Below are 21,867 nucleotides of genomic sequence, written 5' to 3'. Positions count from 1 at the left end.
GTGCTGCTCTCGGGCAAAAAGCAACACTTGAAAGAGAAAAATCTGTCTCTGTATTTTCCTACTCCATACTAGCATTAAAAATAAAACAACCCATTCTTCCTTAAGCATGACTCTGAAGAGGAAAGGGTAGATAGAAGCAAGAGCAAAAGCCTAACAAATCCATCCTGTTATGACACTCCATTCCAGCTGAGTATCTGCCCCATATGGCAGTCTTGTTTCTAATCCCATAGTCATACAGCCTTACAGCCTTGCTTCCTTTGTGTGAAAGTTTTCTTTTTCTTTCAAGAGTTAAACTATTTGATAGAAGTTTATAAATTCATATTTAGTTTAAAAGTTAACAAATTCATATGTAGTTATCTGTGAAGTCTTGTGATTAAACTTGATGTGAGGACTGGCTAAGTACACAGGATTATTTGAAAGCACAGTAGTGAGCTGCTGAATATGCCTTTTCATATGGTGCCTGTATTAGCTCACTGTTTCCCCATAGTTTGTTGGGTAAATATATACTTTGGATGTAGGCTCTAACACTAAGAACACAAAACCTACACTTTAAAGATATTTTAGGGTGCTTATGACTTCTCATTCTGCAAATGCAACAGCAAAAAAACCCCAGTTGCAATGCCACCTGCATCCACAATCCATATACACAAGAACATAAAAGCACAAGATATCAGTTACCCAGAAGCAAGGAGCACAGGCAGAGTTGGGCAAGAAAATATGAAAAATTGTTTTATCAAAACATGTGAACACTCTCTGTGGGAATCCAGAAGGGCTCAGTCAGCTGGCAGTTATAGGCAGTCTGGACAAAGCAATCATATTTTAGTAACAATGTTAGAATGGAAAAGAAGGATTGATCGTTGAATTATTGCTTTATGTGTTTTTCTAAATAACTGGCCTCATCATTGTGCTGCTCACAGCGGTGCTCTACCGAGCTGGAAGGTCATTCACAGATTTGGGGAAATACAGAATATCAGCTAGTAATATTTTGAGACAAAGGGAATAATATTTCTGGTAGTAAGCATGCCAAATTAATGGTGTTACTGTATTTAAAATACTGGAAAAAAACCATGAAGAATAAAGTATAAATACTGTAGTAAAAGTTGAAAGCTTCAGTGCTAAAAGAGCAGAAGGAAAGAAAGCAAGAAGAAAAACTAAGCTATGCCCTTCACAAAATATGACAAGGGATCAGATAAATTGTGTTTAGGATGGTTTAGAAAAAAGACGTGGTTTAAAAAAAAATATTATACACTTTTTAATAGCCTTTTTAAAAATAGTATGCACTTTCATGTATCATATCTGAGTTTGAAGTAAAAAGTCCAGTAAGAACTTTCTGGGTTTTTATCAAAAGTGACACTGTTTATTTTCACATGTACCTGAGAAAATTTTCTCATTCTACTGGATCTCTGGTTCCGGGGTTTTATTAAAAGTTTATGCTTGGCAGCAGAATTATCCAAGAAAGCAGAAAGTTCAGGTGGAGTGTCAAAATTGGCTGTAGGGGAGATGGTACTGTCAGATGTCCGGGGAGACCCAGCTTTGCTACTTCCATGCCTAAGGAGCAGCTGACTGTCTGTAGAGCGAGATCTAGAAGAACCCAATGTAATCTGAAAAAAAAAATATCCCCAAATGGAGAATCAAACAAAGAAACAAAGACACAAAAATAAAAATTCTACAAATAAGTAGCCATATTTATTGCCATTTTAAGTTTGCCTCTTTTTCTTTTTGACTTTTCTTTAAAATACATTGCAGTTCCTAATGTTGCATGTGATGTACTGGTGTTAGCAATTCTGCATTTTTAGCTGCTAGAATATTATGATATACTGTCCAGTGGGAAGGAGCAAATCCCATCTAACTGGAAGATCTAAAGCACACAAATACATGGCCAGCATGTTTTAGAAGACAGATTTATGAAGAGTACTCAGTTACAGAACCTAAAGGGCCATTTTCCTTTCTGGGTCTGTCCTCTAGCATCTTTGTCTAGGCTCCTATCCACAGTTGTTTTGTGCTGAGCATCTTTAGCTTCTTATATGTCAACAGGTCCCTTCCAACTCTACAATACCCTCCCAAAGACAAAAAAAAAAAAAAAGAATTAGTGGCATTGACACTTAAATCAGCTTGTGTTTTTGCATCATGTAAAAACATTTGTATCTGCATTTACCGGAAATGTAAAGTTTCATTAGTAAACTATTCTGGGGAAGGAAGCAATGGATAATTCCTACTGGAGGCCAATAGCCCATCCAGAAACAGCTCCTGAATGCTGCAAGGGGTGTCACACTCTCACAAAGCTGGAATTCAGCTTGCCTGTGAGCTTCACCAAAAACTACCCTAGTTCCAGGGATGATGCAACAAGAACATTGGAAAATTTATTAAAAATAAACTCTAAAAAGGGTTCCTCCTTCCTCTCAGAATCAATTTTGCAAATAGGCAAAATTGTATTTCCAAACTATCTGTCACAGCATTAACATCAGCTCTGGCAACTCATTACAGCACTCCCTTTGTAGGCTTGAAATTCTGGTTCACTTCTTTGGAGGGCATTTCCTCCTTTGTCACACTTTCTTCTGTGGGTATTCTTCTTTCTTATTCTTCTTTTTTTCTGGAAGTGGTATTTTACTAAGGAAGTTGGTTGGGAGAAGAGCAGGGCAGGTTGGTGTTCATTTTATTTCGGAAGGGAAGAAGCAGCAGCAATATCTGCAAGTAGAATTCTGCAATATGCACTGCAGCTCAAAGAAACTCTGTAGTGTAGCAAGGGCCTACTACAGCTTGCTCAATGGCCAGGGGAAAACTCCCATTGATTTTAGCAGAGGCTGCATCCACACCTTCTAATCATACTTTCTACTTAAGAAAAAGAAGGTAGCTCAGACATGCTGAATAGTGGATAATGGATGCTCTCATTAATTTTAACTCTACAATATCTGCAGTCTAGTAGTCAGACATGACTAATGTACAACAAATGATAGGTGGCTGCATTATACATTAGTAGCTAACAGTGAATACATTGATATTTCAGCTCCATGATAAAAACACAGCACATGTTCTCTTTCAAAGCACGTCATTATTTGCCTGCCTTTCTTCTGGCTCCTGCTTTTCCTCGAGAACTTTGCATGTCTTCTCCTTGGCAGTGCTCAGTGTTGGCCATTACACCGGAAAATCCAAAATCTGGTTTCTTGCTTAAATTTCAGCAGCCTTAGTGAATGCCAGCTCTGAGTTTGCTGCAGAAGTTGTTTGTCCCACAAAGTTTGGCTTTGACAAAGTCTGCTGGAGAAGGAAAGAGCTGGCAGACCGCTTTCTCCAAATGTCATGTGCACATGGCTCAGTCATCCTTCAGCTGGTCGTGCTGGGTGGCACAAGGTGGGGGGCCAGGAGGAAACCTCATCCCCAAAGCCCAGACAGGAGAGTTGTGATTCCTTTATTCAATCCAGAAAAGCTGCCAAGACACAGCAAGGTGTCACTGCTGCCCAAAACCTCAGGACTGGGTTGTGCAAAATTCCTCAGCCCTGTGAACTGGTCTCCTCTGACTTCCAGAAGCAGGGCTAATTTCTCTGAAATGCCAGGTAGTAGATCCTGTGGTTTGGGAGGAAAGCCTTTAGAACTGCATTCTGGCTGCTGTCTCAAACTGGCATGGGTTGAAGAGAACTCTGAGCTAAATGATAGGGCATGTGGAAAAAGCTAAACAGCTGTGTAGTCATCACCACGACTCAGGAGTCAGCAAGTGAGTCAGAAGGTAATGTTAATGGATCAACAGGGAGACATAAATCCTCTTTCAGCAAACATGCATCTGGACTGGGCACAATTACAGTGAGCCCATAACAGCTTTCAAGAAATACTTCCTTCATGAGTTCTGTTGTTTTTATTTTAAGAATAATAATATTGCACTGCATATAAGCAGTTTTTTCAAACAGCTTCATGTGGAATCTAAGAAGTAAGGCCAGAAATCTTTGCTGAGCCCTGCTGCAGCTGGTTCTGAAATACATTTTGCATAATTACCAAGAAATGGTCAGCTCAGGACTAGTTTCTCTATTTCATTTCTGCAATTTCCTTCCACCCCTCCTCCTATTCCTAGAAAATGCTCTTCCCTCTACCCCGTGTTGTTTCCACCAGGACTCCAGCTGCGGACAGCTAAAAGGGACTCTTCAGAGCTTTCCAAAACAGCCCTTTAATCAGCCAGAAGGGCTGGCTTCTGATTGAAGAAAGCCAACCATGCGCCTATACTTGAGCTCTGAAAAAGATCACTTCAGCAAAATTCACAGCCAGAATCTGACTGAAGGCTGAACTCAGACTCCTGAGCAGCAATGTCAGCCACTGTCATCAGGCAAACACTTTCTGTGTCAGTGTGAGGTAACTTTGTACTTAAAGCAGGGTCTGGGCAGATTTCAGAGGATCTAGAGCTGTTCCTTTCTCTTCAATAAGCTTTCTCCCTTATCCTGCGCATGTAACTCAAGCAGCCTTTACTGCAATTTCCCATCTTTGAAAAAATGGACACTGCTTCAGTGTCTAAATCTGTTTGGTTGTACTTGGAGATTAAATCATGTCTTTGCTAAAGGATATGAGCTTTTCTAGAGACATTAATTATTATCAATGGGATAATAATGGGATGACTTTGCATCAGAATTATGTTGATAAATAATCATAGTTTTTTATGTTAGACAGACAGACAGACATTAAAACAGCAAACAGACAGGCAGGCAATTACATGCATACAAAGTTGCTTTTTGCAGCAGACAGGAAACAAAATAATATTTTTTTAATATTTCTTTTAAAAACCACTGTGGGTAATTACTTGTCCCTTAATACATTTGGCAGAAGTTACCTGTTCTTCTTCTTCACTGCCTGTTCCAGCTAAACTCAAAGAGCTAAGGTGCTTGTGAGAGTCAGAGAACTGTGGGATGGAATGAGGAAGAGATTCAGTAAAAGATGACAAACAAGGTGGATATAATCACAGAAATCATCTACACAAAGTGCACAAAGGTACTGACAATGTAAGTTGTTCTTCTCTACAGTCTTAAGGATTAGCAAGGACACTGCAAACATAAAGTGTAAGACACGCAGATAAAGAATGAAATAATGTCTAACAAAACTATCATTTAAAAAAATCAGATTTTTTAATGTTTCTTTTTCCAATGACAACCTAAAAGAACATTAGAGAGTTCTCTTATCAACACACTCAAGAGAGAATACAGATTTTTCAGCCTTATTTTTTTATGCCTGGAAGCTCTTTGTAGTCTCTATAAAAAACATAACATTCCCATGTGTGTACACAATCACATACTCTTCTTCCTAGTTCTGCATTTTCAGGTGTGATATTTATGTTTTAATAGGAATACCAATCCTAAGTAGCTGTTTACAGAGAGAGAGTGTTTTCCCAATTTGAGTAAGGTATTTCTGAATTGCTCAGAGGTAAAATAGGGATATGTAAAACCAAATACTTTATTCTACCATCCACATATAGGTAAAACAAGTCATTAAACACCCATTTTTGCCAACACTGGAACTACTCACTCTTGTTCTCAGGCCTGAGCTTAGGCTTTCATGAAGCAAAGACATCTCTGGAGGGCTCCTGGGTAATCCATCATCTTCAGAACTGGTCCCAGCATCCTCTGTTCTCTTTGCATTAAGTCCAAATGGAGGCGGGGGTCCCAATTTCATGGTAGGCTGGAGTTTCAGCTTCAGCGTGGCATAAAATACATTAGCTTATGATAGTGATGGAGGTTGCCCCAGAACATTGCTTAGCTGAGGTCAATGAGTTACCATTATTTTAACTTCACAACTGAATGATCCAGGGCGCAGGACATCTGACTTTACACATTCTCTTAGGGAGCCAAATAAACTACCCATTTTTCAGCTATCATTTATATAGAACCAAGACAGGATACTGCTGTCTAATTAACAAATGCAATGTTTGATGTAAACTGCAGCCAGATATTACTTACTAATCAAATATTCAACTACAAATACTATAAAAAAAAAATCAAGCCTGGAAAGACACTCCATCTCTTGCATTTGAAAAAAAAAATGATATTGTATAAATTACCTGTAAAGCTCTAATCCGATCAGAAATGTTTTCTTGAGAAAACACTCTTACTGGCCTTGCAGGCTCTTGCCCAGTCTCAAGGATGAAAATGCTATCATGTGACAAAGCTCTGCTTCCCATAATGCCTTTATGTGTCCTAGAATAATATAACAAATGAGTGAAAACATGCAAACTTTCTGCCATTTCTCTTAACTCAAGGGGTCTATTGAAGGTGGAATGGGATACAGGGATGCACAGCATACATCACAAACAAGATTCCAGCCTTCCCATAAATACAGCCATTCAGGGTAATCTAAGTAACACCTTTAAAAACCAAAAAAATTTGTAAATGCTGTTATCTGTCACATTAACAAACTGAATCAAGGTTAAAGACAGTTTAACCTCCGAAGATGAGTTATGTCTTATGAAAAAAGCTACTGCTCCTTGGGTGGAAGCCAGCAGCTGGGTGGTGTCACAGTGCCACAGGCAAGCCCAGGTGCAAAATGGAGCTCACATGAACAAGTCTGTCCTGAGACTTCTAGCTAATGTGAGATTATGTCTTGCAAATGAGTGACCATAGAAAGAATAAGTACCTTTTACAATCTAAATGTGGTACAGCATTTAATATATCTCTGCCATACAGATCATTAGCAAAAACATTTCAGGCAATGTAGTCCTTACATGGAATCCTTTGCATAACTCCTTAAAAGGTGCTGTGCTCTATATCAAGGTCCCTCAGATTTTCTCTTATGAGCCTGTGGGACACGTTTTTTCATTGACAATCTTTGTGGCTTAGTTGGGGGAAGTAGGAGATGCTTTGTGGGCAGTTTCTCTCATATTCTGTTTCCTACTTCTGATGCATGTGTTATGTAACTTCTTTTGCAAATGGTGCACGTTGGGTATGAGCACCATGCTCCTTTACGGGAATGGTAGAGGAGGCCCACAGACAGACAGCTAGCTGCTAGGAGGTTCCTTGTGCTCATTTTCCTCAGCTTAGTTTGTACCCTGACTGAGAAGGGACAAGAGATGTGTGCACACAGCATTTAAGAGTACCTTTTTCTAATTTTTTTAATCAGGGAGCTATGAAATGGTAAATGAGTGCGGAATAGATAATTGTTTGGGTTTATGTAACTATCAAGTGAATTGAGCAGAATAGAAAAAAGAACTGTATTTCTGGATCCTAGATACTGTCATAGGGATATTGAAGACAAACATAAACAATCATGGCAGACAGTAACATTTTCCCCATAGTGGCTGCTATAAATATGTTTGATAAAACAATAGCAGGAAAGAGTTGATTCACATTCTTGCTGCAGAAGGAAGGAAAGCGTGCTATGTCTGCTTAATGCATTAGAGACATTAGAAGAACAATTTATCTGAGAGCAAATGTGATCCCTGCAAAGCATCCAAGGTCAGACAGATCTGTAGCAATTTGCAGAGTAGGTGCCAGCCAGGGCTGCAGTGGTGCCCCCTGCACCAGCACTCAACAAGGGTGGCAGCCACACAGGCAGTGTCACTGCGTGGGCACATTTATCCCAGCATTCCACCCTCATTTCCTCTTTCTAGCAGGTGCATCCCTCCCAGACACATAATGGAAGTACCCTGCATGTCTCCTCAGATTAAGAGTGTCAAAATTAATTTTCCTTCCTTTGAAATAATTTCCTGGTCTTTGTCTGTCTACATAAATACTAAGAAACAATCATGTACCAACGCTTCAGGTTACAGCACAGGAATATGGCCAGAACAGCCAGAGACAGCACCCACTCAGACATGACCTTGTTAAGGCACAAACAACAGCACTTCACACCACCTGGTGCTGCCAGCCCAGAACTCCGAGGGCTTCAAGCTGGACTAACTAACATTACTATTGCCAATGCCATGAAAGCAAAAAGAAAAAAAAGAAAACCAAACAATCAAAGAGAAAAAAAAAAAAAAAAAGATTGTTAATAATTTCTTTTGGTTGTTTGGCGCTGCCTGGTGGCCACATAGAATAATGTAGTTTTAAATGGCCGGGATGGTTTCCTTTCCCATTCCTGGGCACAGCAACACCTCTTGCTTGAGGACCAGGAGGATTGTTCTGAAGAGCACAACATCCACCAAGGCAAAGACTTGCTTTTTGATTATCGAAGGGGCTCTTCAGTTCACCTGTCTGTCCAGAGACATAGCTGAATGTTTGCACCAGATTTCTCATGGTCACTTTTCACAGTGGGTAACATGAAAACAGGGTTTTCAGAGGCAAAGAGGAACACAGTATGGGACTCATCTGGTCTAACTTCAGACATCAAATTGCACCTATTTACATTGGGAGTGGCTATCCCAGGCTCCTGTTTACATTCAGTGGGGAGATATAGGCACTTCCAGAGCTTATTTCGTGCATAAGGAAGATAACAATCTTCGTTAGTAATGCTGACTTCTCTCTGACTATAAAAGGCAGCTGGTAAATAACTATCCCTGTCCATGGCAGAGAGGTTGGAACTGGATGATCTCTAAAGACCCTTCCAAGTCATACCATTCTATGAATCTGTGGTTCTAGAACTCAAATGCAGACATTTTTACTTTGGTCAGATGAATCCCATGTCTACAGAGGAAAAGAAGGCTTCAGAGCCTCTGGATCCTGCTGATTTCAGTTGCAGTCATCCCATTGCTCCTTCATTGCTTTCAAACCCTGGCATTAATGGTTAGTCATCTAACCTTCTCTAACAATCCTTAGTAGTTACATTTTAGGGGCATAACACAATCCTGGTAGGATATAAACCGATTATCTAATTCATTTTTGAAGATGGGAATTACATTCTTTTGAAATTATAACCCAAGGCTTATTTATGATTAAATGAAACCTTTTTTCATTAATATTTCTTGCTACACTCCACTCAATTCCCTTCTGATTTGCCTTGCATCAACCATTTTAACTTGTACTTTCCTGGGAAAAGCAACTATTTGAAAATATAGCATTATGAGCAAGGGGAGGAGGCAATTTTGGGGTGTCTTTAATCTACAGACGTTGTAGCAATTTTGTATTTGTTTACCAAACAGAGCCCAAATACTTACTCAAGTTCATCTTCAGAATCATAACTAGTGCGTGTGTCATGAGAGTCTGCGACATCATTTGTTGACTGGTACAGCTTCAGACTGCTGCTCACAGAAGATGATGTCTCTTTCCTTTTCTTTTTACCAAAAAACTTTTTGAAGGATTTGAACTTTGATTTTTTCTTTCCTAAGTGAAGAAACATAAAGAAGATGCAACCAGCAGCATGTGCAAAGTTTTGAACAATAACATTTCTTTATAATTTTTTGCATAAGTGGATTTTTTCCTGGAAAATGTAACACGATCCACTGTTGCATTAATGTCTTTCAGGAGTGTACAGATAGTATGAAATTACTGTTATCTTGGAGAATGGATTACAATGTTTATGAGACATAAGAAATAACCAATGGTGTAGAATCATTTCTAGTAGAGTTTTACTTGCCTCTTGAGGTAATTAAACTGAAGGAAAAAAATTTGTCTTAACTGCCTGGGATATGAAAAAGAAATTATTACTTGTAAACCCACTGCCTTTGTTCAGCAAGATAAATAGTGATGATAAGAGTAATGCTACCAAAACCAATTTAAATGTAGAAAAGGCATACATAGGTGAATGCACAGTGCTGAGAGGCTAATGCTGTTAAAATGTTGGGTTTATAATACATCAAGAATATTTTTAATGCTGATTACAAGATTCAATGGATCACAAAGTATTCATCTAGGAATTAAGCAATAACCTTGAAAAGCAATTCTAGTCTGCTCAGTGAGGAAAGACCTAAATTAGGATCAGTTGCAGCTCTGTGAAGGAAACTATTTCAAATTAAATCAGTGTTTTTCACAAGAATTCCAACAACTTGTGCCTGGCCTGTTTAAGTTGACATGACAGTACCGCGAAGCATCCCCGTCAGCATTTCATTCCCTCTTGGATCTTGTTGGGTAAAAAAGTTAGCTTGGTCACAAGATGCTATAAAAATCTTATTTCAAGCCTCTGAAAATGCTGGAAACATGTAACAGGTCTTGGGAAAAGATGAAGAGAAAGGCAGAATGCCTTCTCTAAACAAACAAGTTCACTTCTATGAGAGAGCTAAGGCATAGAAGCTCAAGAAGTCACAGCACTTTTCCTTCACCAGGGAAGGGAGAAATGATACCTGAATTGTCCTCTCCATCTCCTTCAGCCTCTCTCATCTTAGGGTCCATTGTCCTTGAGGAACTCATGTGGCAGTCACTAAAGGAGGAATAAAAACTGTTAGCTGTATCCACAAAATAACAGTACTTCACTATATATGTGTACACAGACATAAGGCAAGTTGCTAAAATATAAAGAATAGAATATTATGTGTATGCTTACATAATATATATCTCCATACATGTCTAAACATATGTGTATATATATTATATATAAATATATATAATATATAAAAATATCCCATATGGTACTTATTAGGCTATAGAGAGGTAAAATAGATTATACAGACTATTTCCACTTTCAGAAGACAAAAGTACATGACAGTTTAGTCAACCAGCCCCTCCTGTCTCAAGACTGAATTTGGTGAATTCTTGAATGCTTCTAAAAATATGTACCAGGGGAGGTGGGCTTATTTGATTCTCCCTTTCTCAGCCCATTCAGGTCCAGAGACAAAATTACAGCATTTGAGCAAGTGTACAAGTAACAATAGTACAGTCCCATGTATTTTCCCCTTATTTATATCAAATTTGAAGTATTCTACAGATTGTGGTTTTTCTTCCTTCTAAAGAAACTTGGGGAAAGGTAGTGATTCTTTCCATTCCTTTCTTTTTGTATAGATAACAGAGTTAGGGAGAATAAGTAACAGAGATATACAAGTAAAAATCAAACAACTGATTTTCTTATTTTCTTATCTCTTCTTTACTTTTCAGAAGCAAAATATTACTTTGCTTATTAAGGTTCCTAAACTAAAAAATAATTGCAAAACTGCACATGTCCAAAGCCTGAAGACATTAGATCTGTAATTTAAATTATATTTCTGGTGCAGTAGTCTGTTTGTGTTCTCCTTTCTTCATCTGGAGAGCCATAATTTCATGGTCAAGGGAGAAGAAAGTCATGGATGCCATTGATTGGATAGTGAGTAAAATGCTCTGGAGTCACTCCTCGGGCTGTAACAGAGGCAGATGTTCATGCCACAACCTGCATGGGAGGGTGAGTAGACTGTGGCTGTTTTGATCCACTGAAGTACCAGGAGACTTAAGAAATAAGGCTTGTAAGTCCAACAAGCCAGTGAAATGGAAATGAAACCTTTATTACTCAAATCTAAAACACACAACACATCACCTGAGCCATCTGCAGCCACCTGGGCTGGGCCACAGTGCAGGGCTGCAGGACAGCCACAGCAAAGGCACCTCTACTAGCTGGCAGTTCCAGGGCTGCTGCCCCAGCCAGACCCACAGCTTGGGTGTGAAACACCCCCTGCCACCACCCACCAGGTACCAAATCAGAATTAACACAAACATGAGGGTGAGCAACTTTTGATCAAGGGCACCTGCCCGAAGTATGGAGAATTAATAAGGCACTTACCCTAGAAAAAAACAAATGGATGAGGGTGGTGAGGGACTGGAACAGGTTGCCCAGAGAAGCTGTGGATACCCCACCCCTGGAAGTGTTCAAGGTCAGGCTGGATGGGGCTTTGAGCAACCCAGTCTAGCAGAAGGTGTCTCTGCCTTGGCAGGGAGGTTGGAACTAGGTGCTCTTTAAGGTCCATTTCAACACAAACAATTCTGTGACCTAGGATACCTTTATTTTTAAAGTAAATGTCCACTGGGAGGTGACAGATAAATATGTATTGTGGGCTGTGTCATACCCAGTCAATTGTTAAACAGGGTGTCTCAGATTCTTGCTGTCACGTTGCAGTGGCAATGGCAGGAATGTAAATCAGTATCTTTAAATCTTCAGCTGTTATATGCATGCCCTGTAGCATCTATAAGGTACACACATCCAGAAGTGGGATTCTACAGTCTCTGTATAAATTGTGGATGACATAACTCACATCCCCATCTGTGGTTCATAGGCATCAGCCTGCTGCATTCAGCTGCACTCAGGTGAGGGTATATTATTTTTTATCCAAATGTTTGCATGCCATACTTCACTAGTTCTCAATAGCAAAGCCACTGGGAGATAAACTCCCACACAGTGACAGTGTTTGTTGGAAACATGCAGGCAAGTATAAACATGTTCCCTCTGGCAAAATTCAATCAGATAATATATTATACTCCTGACGAACCAGAACTATGTTCCTGTCTCAAACCTTGGCAGCCAAATTTCTAGAGAATAAAACCAATTAAAAAAAAAAGTTAGCTCCACCATAATGCATGCAAAGATTAGTGTGATTTATTTTGTGACATCTGAGGTCACAAAAAGTGTTTCCACTGGATGCTTCAAACATTGAGGGACACTAATATGTGACCAGGGGTGCAGCATAAATCTCCTCACTTAGAGGAAACAGAAGGACATTGAACCTTGAACAGGCTCTCTTCTTGCCAGTTGAGCATTTTGAAGCAAGATCCTCACTCCCTTTCTTTCCTCATGCAGCAATTCTTCAGGCCCACCACATTTTTGCTGTTTTCTAACAGGATTTAACAATGTGTGTCTTACCCAGAGGAAGGCAGCCCTCCACTACTGTGACTCTTGCAGGAGTACAGGGCTGGAGTCCGGGCTTGTGAGAAGGAAGGAAGTGCTTGGCCACTATCTGTGCATATGTATGTGGTCCTCATATTCCATCACCCCTGGAGTCCTGGGGATTGGGTTATGTGGGGAAATCGAATTCCTAGGTTAAGGGAAGATGCGGCTCAATGTGCATCACTATTTTATATTTGTTCTGGATATGACCCATCCTGGGCCAATGCTGGCCTGTTGCTGAAGGAGGTGTTCCATCCTCAAGAGCAAGATAAAACAATTTAAAAAAACATGTGGAGTTGACCTACTGGCAAGGAGAAGTTGAGCTGTCTGGCCTCACATTGATCCTGTTTGGGATTGTTATAATCAGAGAGAGATAACTCCCAAAGTGTGATTAGAGCTTGTGAGGAGACAAGTAAATTGAACTAAAGTACAGGAATGTAGACAGAGACCAGAGTAACATACAATAACTACTACAAAAGATTGTAATGGGTACTGTTGAGCTACAGGGGAATGACTCCCCAGAATCTTAATAATATTTTTATTATTTATTATAATAAAATATAGTAGCAAGTGTATTTGTGGACCCAGATGCCTCTGATATCTGCAACTATTTTAAGGATCACATGTCAGAGTGACAAAGAGAAAATCAGAAAGATATTATATTACCTGGGGGTTCTAAATTTGTCCAATATGTAAATTATTTGTTACTTGCCAGAAAAACACACAAATTTTGGTTTAAAGATACTATTTTTCCATGTACTGCTTTATCCAGGGATTTCTTTGTTTAAGGACCTTCTTGAGAGATGCCCAACTCAGGTTGTAATGCTATTAATAAAAAGTACTTTTAAAATACGTTTACAGAGGAATCTGTCTTTCAGCTTATTGATTGAGCAGAAGCCTAATTGAACCCAGTTATTATGGTTGGCATGTGTAATTTCCATAACACCCAGGTCCCACCACTGCTGCCAGAGTCATCTCTAGACAGCTCAGTGTCACCTGGGGAAAAACCTGGCTGCTTTGCTGTGGGAGAGCTGCCCAAGAGACCTGGGCTGTGTTCAGGGAGGAAGGTTGTGCAGGTGAGATAACTCTGGAATGAGGTAGAAAACAACCCAAGGTGTGGGTCAGAGGCACCTGAGTGCCGGAGACACCAGGCACAAATACCAGTGGCCTCAGCATCCTGTGCAGGAGCCCAGAGACTCCTTTACCCTCAGAAAGGAAATGGTTATTGCAAATTATGGTAAATAAATCCTGTAAGTTTGGGTTGGGTAAGCAGTACTGGGTTTTCAGTGGGGTGACTGCAAGGCATTTAATAAAAACTGCCTCTCAATTCATCATGCCATTATAAGGATTTGGTTTTCAGTTCAAAAGACAAGTTTCCAGCCTGAACCCAGGGTTGGGCGTGACTGTCCCAGGCCAGTGGTGGCTGACACAGACGAGGACGTGACAGCAGCCCTTGCAGCAGTCACTATGTTGTGCAAACATACACCATGACAAGGGCAGCGAGGTGCAGCCACCCGCCCCATACTGAGGATGCAGGGAGAGTTTTGTGCCTTCTGTTACCAAAGGGAGATTTGTTTGTTTGCATCAAGGGATGAATGGACACATGCTTCCTTAACTGAGAAGGGCACAGGGTATGGGGGAATCAGCAGGCAGCAGAGAAGACTGCAGGAACTCACAACCCTGCTCAAAACCCTGGTTTTGAGCAAACACTGAAGCTGACACTTAGCCACTTACTTGAGTACTTTGCCAACTGATTGCTTGCGTTGGAGCAATATCCCAAGACAGTGTGAAGCAATACTGGTCCTTGCTGAGCATCCAGCAGCTGCCAGAGATCCCTTTGTGATCCCTCTGCAAGCCAAGCACTGCCTGCCTTAGTGTCTCACCAAACCTAGCTGTAGACAATCACATTCATTTCTACCTTAAAATTTACTGTGTTGTTTTTATTAACATAGGGGAAGCTGGGCTTCCTTTTAAATGCTTCCTTTGGTGAAAACACTGGTTTCCACCACCAGGAGATAATCCTATTTTTTTCCCAAATATATAAACTCAGAGAACCATACTATCTATATCTTCCCTTTTTTCTTTCAGTATAATGTATTTTAACGGTATCTTTAGGCAGATTTTCAAACTTTCAAGCCTTTTCCTCAACACCTGCAACAAGCCCTCCAGTATTAATACATCATTATAGGAAAGATTTGATAAAACATGATACTTAAGAAGAGAAACAAAAAAATCCAGAGTTTACCCTTGATATGACTGTAACTGCTTGTCATTTCCCTGATGTAAACAGAGATTGCAGTTTTTGCTCTGGAGCCAAGGTTTTTCACCCTTTAAGCTTTGTTTAAAATCTATGATGGTCTACAAGCTTAAGAGCTGTGCAGAGAAATACTGACAAAATCGAGCAGCTTTGAATTTGGCACCCACTGGGATGGATGGCATTCATTGTGCATTTATGCTTGGATCTAGAGGCTCGGCTGCTGAGCTTTCTCATTTCCAGTTTCCCCAAGAATTTACTGAAGTCCATCACTTAATTAAATCATCCTGTGATCTGAAAACTCAGCAGGATTTTCACCCTAAATAAGCAAGCTGCACTGGTTCTCCCTTGTTAACAAGGGCAAGATTTACCACACCACTGGCAGTCACACTCTTTTCCTTTTTCTTTTTCCACATTGTATGTGTGGTTCTTTTCACGGTGGAATACTAGAGATACTTGGTTTATCAATTTATTATGAGTTTTTATAAGCCAAATATAATGTCTGATGACAAATTGCTAAATATTACCTGTTTATAACAGTATCTTTGCTATATTGGACTTTTCCCAGCAGAGCCTTTTTTTACTTTCCTTCATCCTTCCTAGGTCCTTTCTAGATAAGCTGAGATACAAGAAATACATCTGAGACTACGCCACTGTAGCGAATAGAGATGGAATATAGCAGCACAAGTTTTTATTTCCCTTTTTATCCCTTCCAAATGCCAGTACTCTCAAAAGTGTGTATCCAAAAACCAACAGCAATTTACACCTTTCATTTTTCTTTTGTATATCCCTTTTCTAGTAGAAACACGAGGAGTTAAAAAATCTGAATTTGAGGGAAATTATTTCACATGAGACTAAGAGCTGCCCTTTTCTCAGAACATCAGAATATACACTTACATTCTCACTGGAATTACACAACCTTGAAGATTTGGGGGGGTGGGGAAAGAAGAAAGTAGAGCAGGGATTCTGGGGATATAAAGAAAACCCAAATACTCAGAGGTACTCCTCTAGCTCAGAAAGTAACCAACCCAAAACCATCCTAAGTGCCAGGAGCAAAGACTGAGGCAGCCTTTTCTCGTCCTCCCTCCCTCTGAGGACTCAGACCTGAAATGAAGGCACCATCCAGAGCCACATAGCCTCTTCTCCTATCACTTGGACTGCAGAAACGGGACAGGTCACAGTTTCGACAGGGAGCAAGCCCAGAGTGCCTGCCATGGTCCTCTGCTACCCCAGGCACATCAGCAGTGTTTTCACAACCCTGGAAGCACTCCAGCTCTCTGGCATGTGCATCAGCAAGGGCACCACCTGGACACTGCCCCAGGGTGTCATGGCTCAGCATAGCACAGGTTCAAAAGCATGTTGTGATCTCCTGCTCCCACACAAAGCTTTGTCTCTGCAGCCAGGGGAGATCTTGTGCTGAAAACATTGCGCAGGGTGTGGCAGAAGGAAGTGTAGGACAGCAGGCAGGTATTCACGCAGCCCAAGAAACTCTGCTGGTCATCACACCTCTCTGCTCAGACCTCCTGCTGCTAACAGAGATCATTGTCCCCTCCTTTCACACTCTCAAACAACTTTCAGTGCTCCCAACCGACAAGGCTTGAGCCTTGTTGCAGTGTGATGCAATTTCCTCTTTCAGCTATCCCAGTCCCTCCCAGGTGTGCCAATACCTTCTCCCTTCCCCTCCCCCTGCCCCTTGCTGGGTGATGTCCGTCAAGCTTAACATTCCAGCGAGGGCGTCGTATGATTGGTGAAGTTCAAAAGATGCCCCTCAGCCCTGGGGTCATTGGCCTAGCCAAGTGTCATTTGTCCCCTGAGCCTTCCCCGCTTCCTACCTGGTGGGTGGCATACCTACCCCTTCACCTGCCCCTCCTCCCGAGCTTAAAAGGACACTGAGACCATGTGGTCGGTATTCTGTGGAGCTGTTACCAAGATTCAGAAGTTTACCTCAGTAGTACTCTGCTCACCTTTAGAAGCTGATAGGATTTGGTACAAGAGGTCACATGCCAACGAAAACTGTCCCACCACATAAATCTTTTCCCACAGATGTTACACTTACACGGTTTTCTGCGCATATGAATTTTCATATGGCCTACAAGATGGTGTTTCATTTTGAATTTCTTATCACAGACACCACACCCATAAGGTCGAAGACCACGGTGCATACTCATATGCCGATCTCTCTGACTTTTGTAAGTAAAGCTTTTTCCACACTGACAAAGATAGAGCTTATCGGCATGGGAGAATCCAGTGAGAGACTTTTCTTCTTTAATCCCAGCAGCCATATCAATGCTTTCACCATAGCCTGCTGCCATCATAAGATCCTGTCTGTAAGCTCTTAAATTCCCATCTGCCCTTTCACTGAAAAATTCTTCCATACATGAGCTAGTTCCCTCTTCCCCATCCTGACTGGTCATTCCAGTGCAAAGTCTATCATGTTCTGTTGAAGAATTACTGGGAAGGTACTCATGTTCTGTCAGCTGACACGACAGTTCATCTTTAGAGCTCTCTTCTTCATTTTCGCCGTCTCTTAGTTCCTGCACTTTGTGGAATTCTGTCTGTCCTCCAGAGCCAAGTTCAAAGGTTTCAATAAGGTCATTGTAGCTACTACTGCTTGGGTACTGATGGTCACTGCCATGATTCATCTTCTGACACAGAACTGTTGGGTTTCCCTCAAGCACTTCCATGCACTCATCCACTACGGGCCACATCTGAAGGAAACTTGCTGCTGTCAGATAACTAACAATTTCTGGCACAGGCATTACCAGCCGGCCTGTATAGGTAGATAGAAGAATGTTTTCAAATACTCTGGGATTCATCACATCAGGCAGGACTATTTGTCTCCTGTTTTTCAGGAGAACCTCATCACAGAAATAAGGTGAACTAGCTGCAAGAACAGTTTTATGAAAGGAGCTCGACCCAAACTCCATTTCTGACCTCGGCCGGTTCGTGCCTCATTCAGGCGACCTACCCCAGGGTCACCATATCAATGCTGGCTTTAGGTCCCACACAGCACACATCAGCCCAGAACCCCAGGCTCAAGCAGTCTGTCGGGCTCAGAGCCTAGCCAAAACTAAATCTCCCACAGTATGTCCAATTATAAAGTCATTTCCAAAGGGCAGCCATCATCTTGAACTTTTCTTTCTAAGATGAATCACTTGCAAGAGGAGGTCTAAAAAGCATAGTGAAGTGCTCCCCCTGAGCTAGCACAGCACATATGAGCCCAGGTATTAGGAGTGTCCACATGAGTGAGGAGCAGGTCTCTGGGAATCTCATTAGTCTGTATAAACACATCCAAAAAGCTCATAAAAAGGACAGGAGAATTTCATAACAACTAACACTATTTCCAAAGCCATACATTTTCCCGCTTCAGACCTCTCATTAGGCCAAAGGAGTTCCACTTTTCATTTTTTATTTGGCTTCCAATTTTTAAATCAAGGGAATAAATTCACCTGAGTGCATGCTTATATACACACAGCCATCCTAGCAGCTTTATCCAGAACGCCAGCATGGGGACTGAATGGTCATTCTGCCTTTCTACAATATGTCAGCACTTCCACAGTATATATTCTAGCTGTGTCCTCATCATTTGTGAATTATTAAAAATAATTTAACTCAGAGAAGACGTTTTCTGAGAAAAGAAGACATTTTCTGCACTGGTTTTTACTACCAAGTCTAAATAAAATATCAAAAATAAACTTCATGCCAAACCAGGAAAAAAAACACCCTTTCATTTTTTGTATACAATTTTGCCTTTTGTTTTCAAAATTTGGCAGACAATCATTTCCTTCCATTTTGTTCAAATGGTGTGTGTCAGTAAACAAAAAGTAATGCTTTGCTAAGTCTATGACTTCTTCTTGTGTTCTTTGCTGTTAGCACTTTACACTGATGTCCATGAGAACACCAACAAAAATGTGGTATTTGCACAAATGGTTGGCTGTCTAAATGGTAGTTTGCTATCCATTTTCATCTGTCTCTCACTGAAGCTGGTACACTTTACCCATCTTTTCTTATCTGCATTATTGGCTAATAAAAGGCTTTGTTTCCTTGCTTGCGGCTAACATTTATCTCCAGCTAATGCAATGTGTGCAGTGTGCTCTTACGTTAAAAGACAATTTGCATATTGCACGAGCACATTGTGTGGTGGGAGCCTACGAGCCACTCCTTGTGCTCAGAGCAAGGCTGGCTCAAGTGTCTTTGCTGCCAGCATCCTCTCCATGGCTGCATGAGTCCTAGGCCAGCATCCAGGTGACAACACACATCCTGAACATAAGTCAATGTCCTTCTCTTTTAAAACTCTGCCAGTTCAGGATCCTCTAATCCTCCTCCCACTCACTGTCATAATGAATAGAGCTGGCTGTGAGTGATTTGCCTTTTCTCTCAGAAATAACTAATAAAAGTCAGTTGCACCAGCACATATCTCTTCCAATGCTGTTCTTTGCACCAGAGTTTGCTCAGCACAGGTGGAGGTGGAAGAATACCAAGCTGTGCCACAAGGAGCAGCAATGTGTAACTATAGGCACACTGCTGCCCCTTTGCATCAGCCCTTGCCTTTGCAGTTCTTGCATTTATCCCTCAAATTCCTGTTGCATACGATGTAAACTTTCCTGTAATCACTGAGAAGAGACATGACATCAAGGGATGTCATGTAATAAAACACTTGCTAGAAGGAAGACTGGACAGGGGAGATAGGACAGAGTTTGCTGCATGGGCTTCAAGCCTGAGCCTTTGTGCAAACAGCAAGACCTGCCATGAACCACAGGTGAGATTTTAGGGGCTACAACAGAGAACTCTTCCCAGTCCTTGAAGGGTTTTCTGGGCATTCAGTTGTTTTCAGTCTTCCACTGCTGTTGGGCAGTGTGTATTTTCCTTTGCCTAACCAGTCCAAATTACCCTCTGATGCATCTGCCCCTGCTATCCCAAAGGCTGTGCAGATTCTCATCAGATCCTCATCAGCCCTTCTGCCATGCCCCTGCCAAGGGCACATTCCTTTCTCTATTACAAGCACAGTACATTTCCAAGGGATGGGAGGGAGAGGTAAAAACCTTCATTTTCTACCTTTTTTTTCCCTCCCAAGAATTAATAGTCCGTCCTTCTCTCAGCATTTTTGAGAGAGCTGAGAAACACTTCATAAAATAAACTTTCCTCCCGAGCAGTTTGTGAGGAATGAGATTTTTATTTTTTAATACAGTGCATTGCAGCAGAACACACAAAAAAAGTAGCCAGAAGGCCTTACTAGGACTGCCCAGTCTGCTGTCCTGGATAGTGCAGGGAATAAGGTGTTCCAGAAGGGTGAAGGGAACTTCCTTCCCTTATAGAACCCAGTAACTTGAGGGTATAAACCTTCACAAGCCCACACTTGTTCATGGGAAAAGCCTTAGTTTGACTTGCATGCTTTCTTTAAACAAACCAAAAACCCCAACAAACCAAAACCAAAGCAAAGCAACCATATAAAAGAATTACAGGAAGGGGGGCGGGGGGAGGAGTCTGCATGGGCAAAAGAATAAAGCAAACTCATGTGAAATGTCTTATTCCTATGCATTAATCCTTCTTTCTTGTTTTCAGTCTTTTCGGTTTTGTGATTTAATAGAGGGGCCAGGAGATTTATTCCACCAACATGGAAGGCATGATTATAAATAGAACTGTTAAAGTAAAAAAGCCACATTGGATCTCCTTCTTCCTCAGCATTTAGGGATAATAAAGGCAATAGCTGTTCTATGCAAAGACACCAGATCTCCCCTAGCTAGCTGCCTACCAGAGATCCTCTGCTATATTTATGAGCACAAGCAGCTCAGTATACTACCAGACTTTTAGGTCTGTACCAGCCATTTTTACTGGTAGAAGCACAATCTATATTTTTAACTTAAATAATACTGAGTGTTCACATAGAATATTTTGCTAATAATGTTCTGAAGAAGGTCATACTTTTTTACAATAGTAGGCTAACAACACTCAGAGTCAAGTGTCAGTGAAGTATTAAAAATTCACTGTGCCTTTCCTTGAAAAGCAAAAGGGAAAATAAAGTAAAAGGCCTTTCTTTAGTTAGAACAAAATTACATTTGATTCTACATATTGCAATTGCAATTACTGTTGAACTCAGCGATGGGAACATTCCTGAAGCTATTTCACAAAAATAATTATACCAGGTCTTTTGGTATTCAGAATGAGTAGAAATACCAACAGTGTTATAAGGTCTCAGCGCTTTTAAATTCATGGAAATATAACAGGGCTTTCATTGATGCTTGTTTTTTTGGAACCATGAATACAATAAATTGTCTATTCACCTGCACACACACACACACACTTGCTTTGTGGTGAAGGAAGAGTAAGTCTCCCCTGTAAGCACAGCAAGCCCTGAACCATGGCTCACTGACACCTGCTGCCCCATCAATTAGCCTAATGTAAGGATGTTCTTGTACAGTGCAGAGGTTAATGGGAGTTTAAGATGCAGAAAGTGTTTAGCAGTACCTGGAATGAGATCCTTGTTCAGCTTTATCTGCTATTCTGAAGGAGACTCAGTGGGCCAAGTTAACCAGACAACATCTAGAGCTGAATTTGGCCCAAATTTCACAGCTCCATAATGTGTGGTATAGTCAACAGCATAATTTCAACAGTTTTATGAAGTTTCTTTAAAAGTTAATGACAAATCTTTTAAAATGTTGGGTTCAACTGAATACAGAATATAGTTATATCCTATGCCTACTTCCAAATATTTTGCCATTAGTACGATGAAAATTAGGCAAACTTAAGTAAGAAGGAAAGTGAATGAAATAAAGAGGCTGAGCTGGGCTTTACTAGCTTCCTTGGGAATTCCTATGCTGGAAGGATAAAAGAATTATTGAAATCACCATGTGCAGAATAGTCTTAATGCTGGACATTTAAAATAGAGAGGGAAAAAAAGAGAAAGTTGGAAAATGCAAAGAGAACGAAGTAGATATTTC

The 21,867-nt window shown here is 40.8% G+C and overlaps 1 protein-coding gene across 1 annotated transcript in view; it reads right to left on the bottom strand.

Moving 5' to 3' along the window:
• KIAA1211L (KIAA1211 like) overlaps positions 1–21,867 on the bottom strand; it is a 54,332-nt gene that overhangs the window by 14,660 nt on the left and 17,805 nt on the right. The window contains exons 2-7 of the mRNA XM_030953712.1: positions 10,175–10,251; positions 9,053–9,218; positions 6,026–6,161; positions 5,494–5,658; positions 4,805–4,873; positions 1,374–1,601 (exon numbers count right to left, since the gene is read on the bottom strand). Coding sequence (XP_030809572.1) covers positions 1,374–1,601; positions 4,805–4,873; positions 5,494–5,658; positions 6,026–6,161; positions 9,053–9,218; positions 10,175–10,251 — 841 coding nt within the window. The remainder of the gene's footprint in view (positions 1–1,373; positions 1,602–4,804; positions 4,874–5,493; positions 5,659–6,025; positions 6,162–9,052; positions 9,219–10,174; positions 10,252–21,867) is intronic.

This window comes from Camarhynchus parvulus, chromosome 1 (genome assembly GCF_901933205.1).
Source record: "Camarhynchus parvulus chromosome 1, STF_HiC, whole genome shotgun sequence".
NCBI classification, from domain to species: Eukaryota; Metazoa; Chordata; class Aves; order Passeriformes; family Thraupidae; genus Camarhynchus; species Camarhynchus parvulus.
The sequence above is the reverse complement of the archived record's forward strand: the minus strand, read 5'-3'. Positions and strand labels throughout refer to the sequence as shown.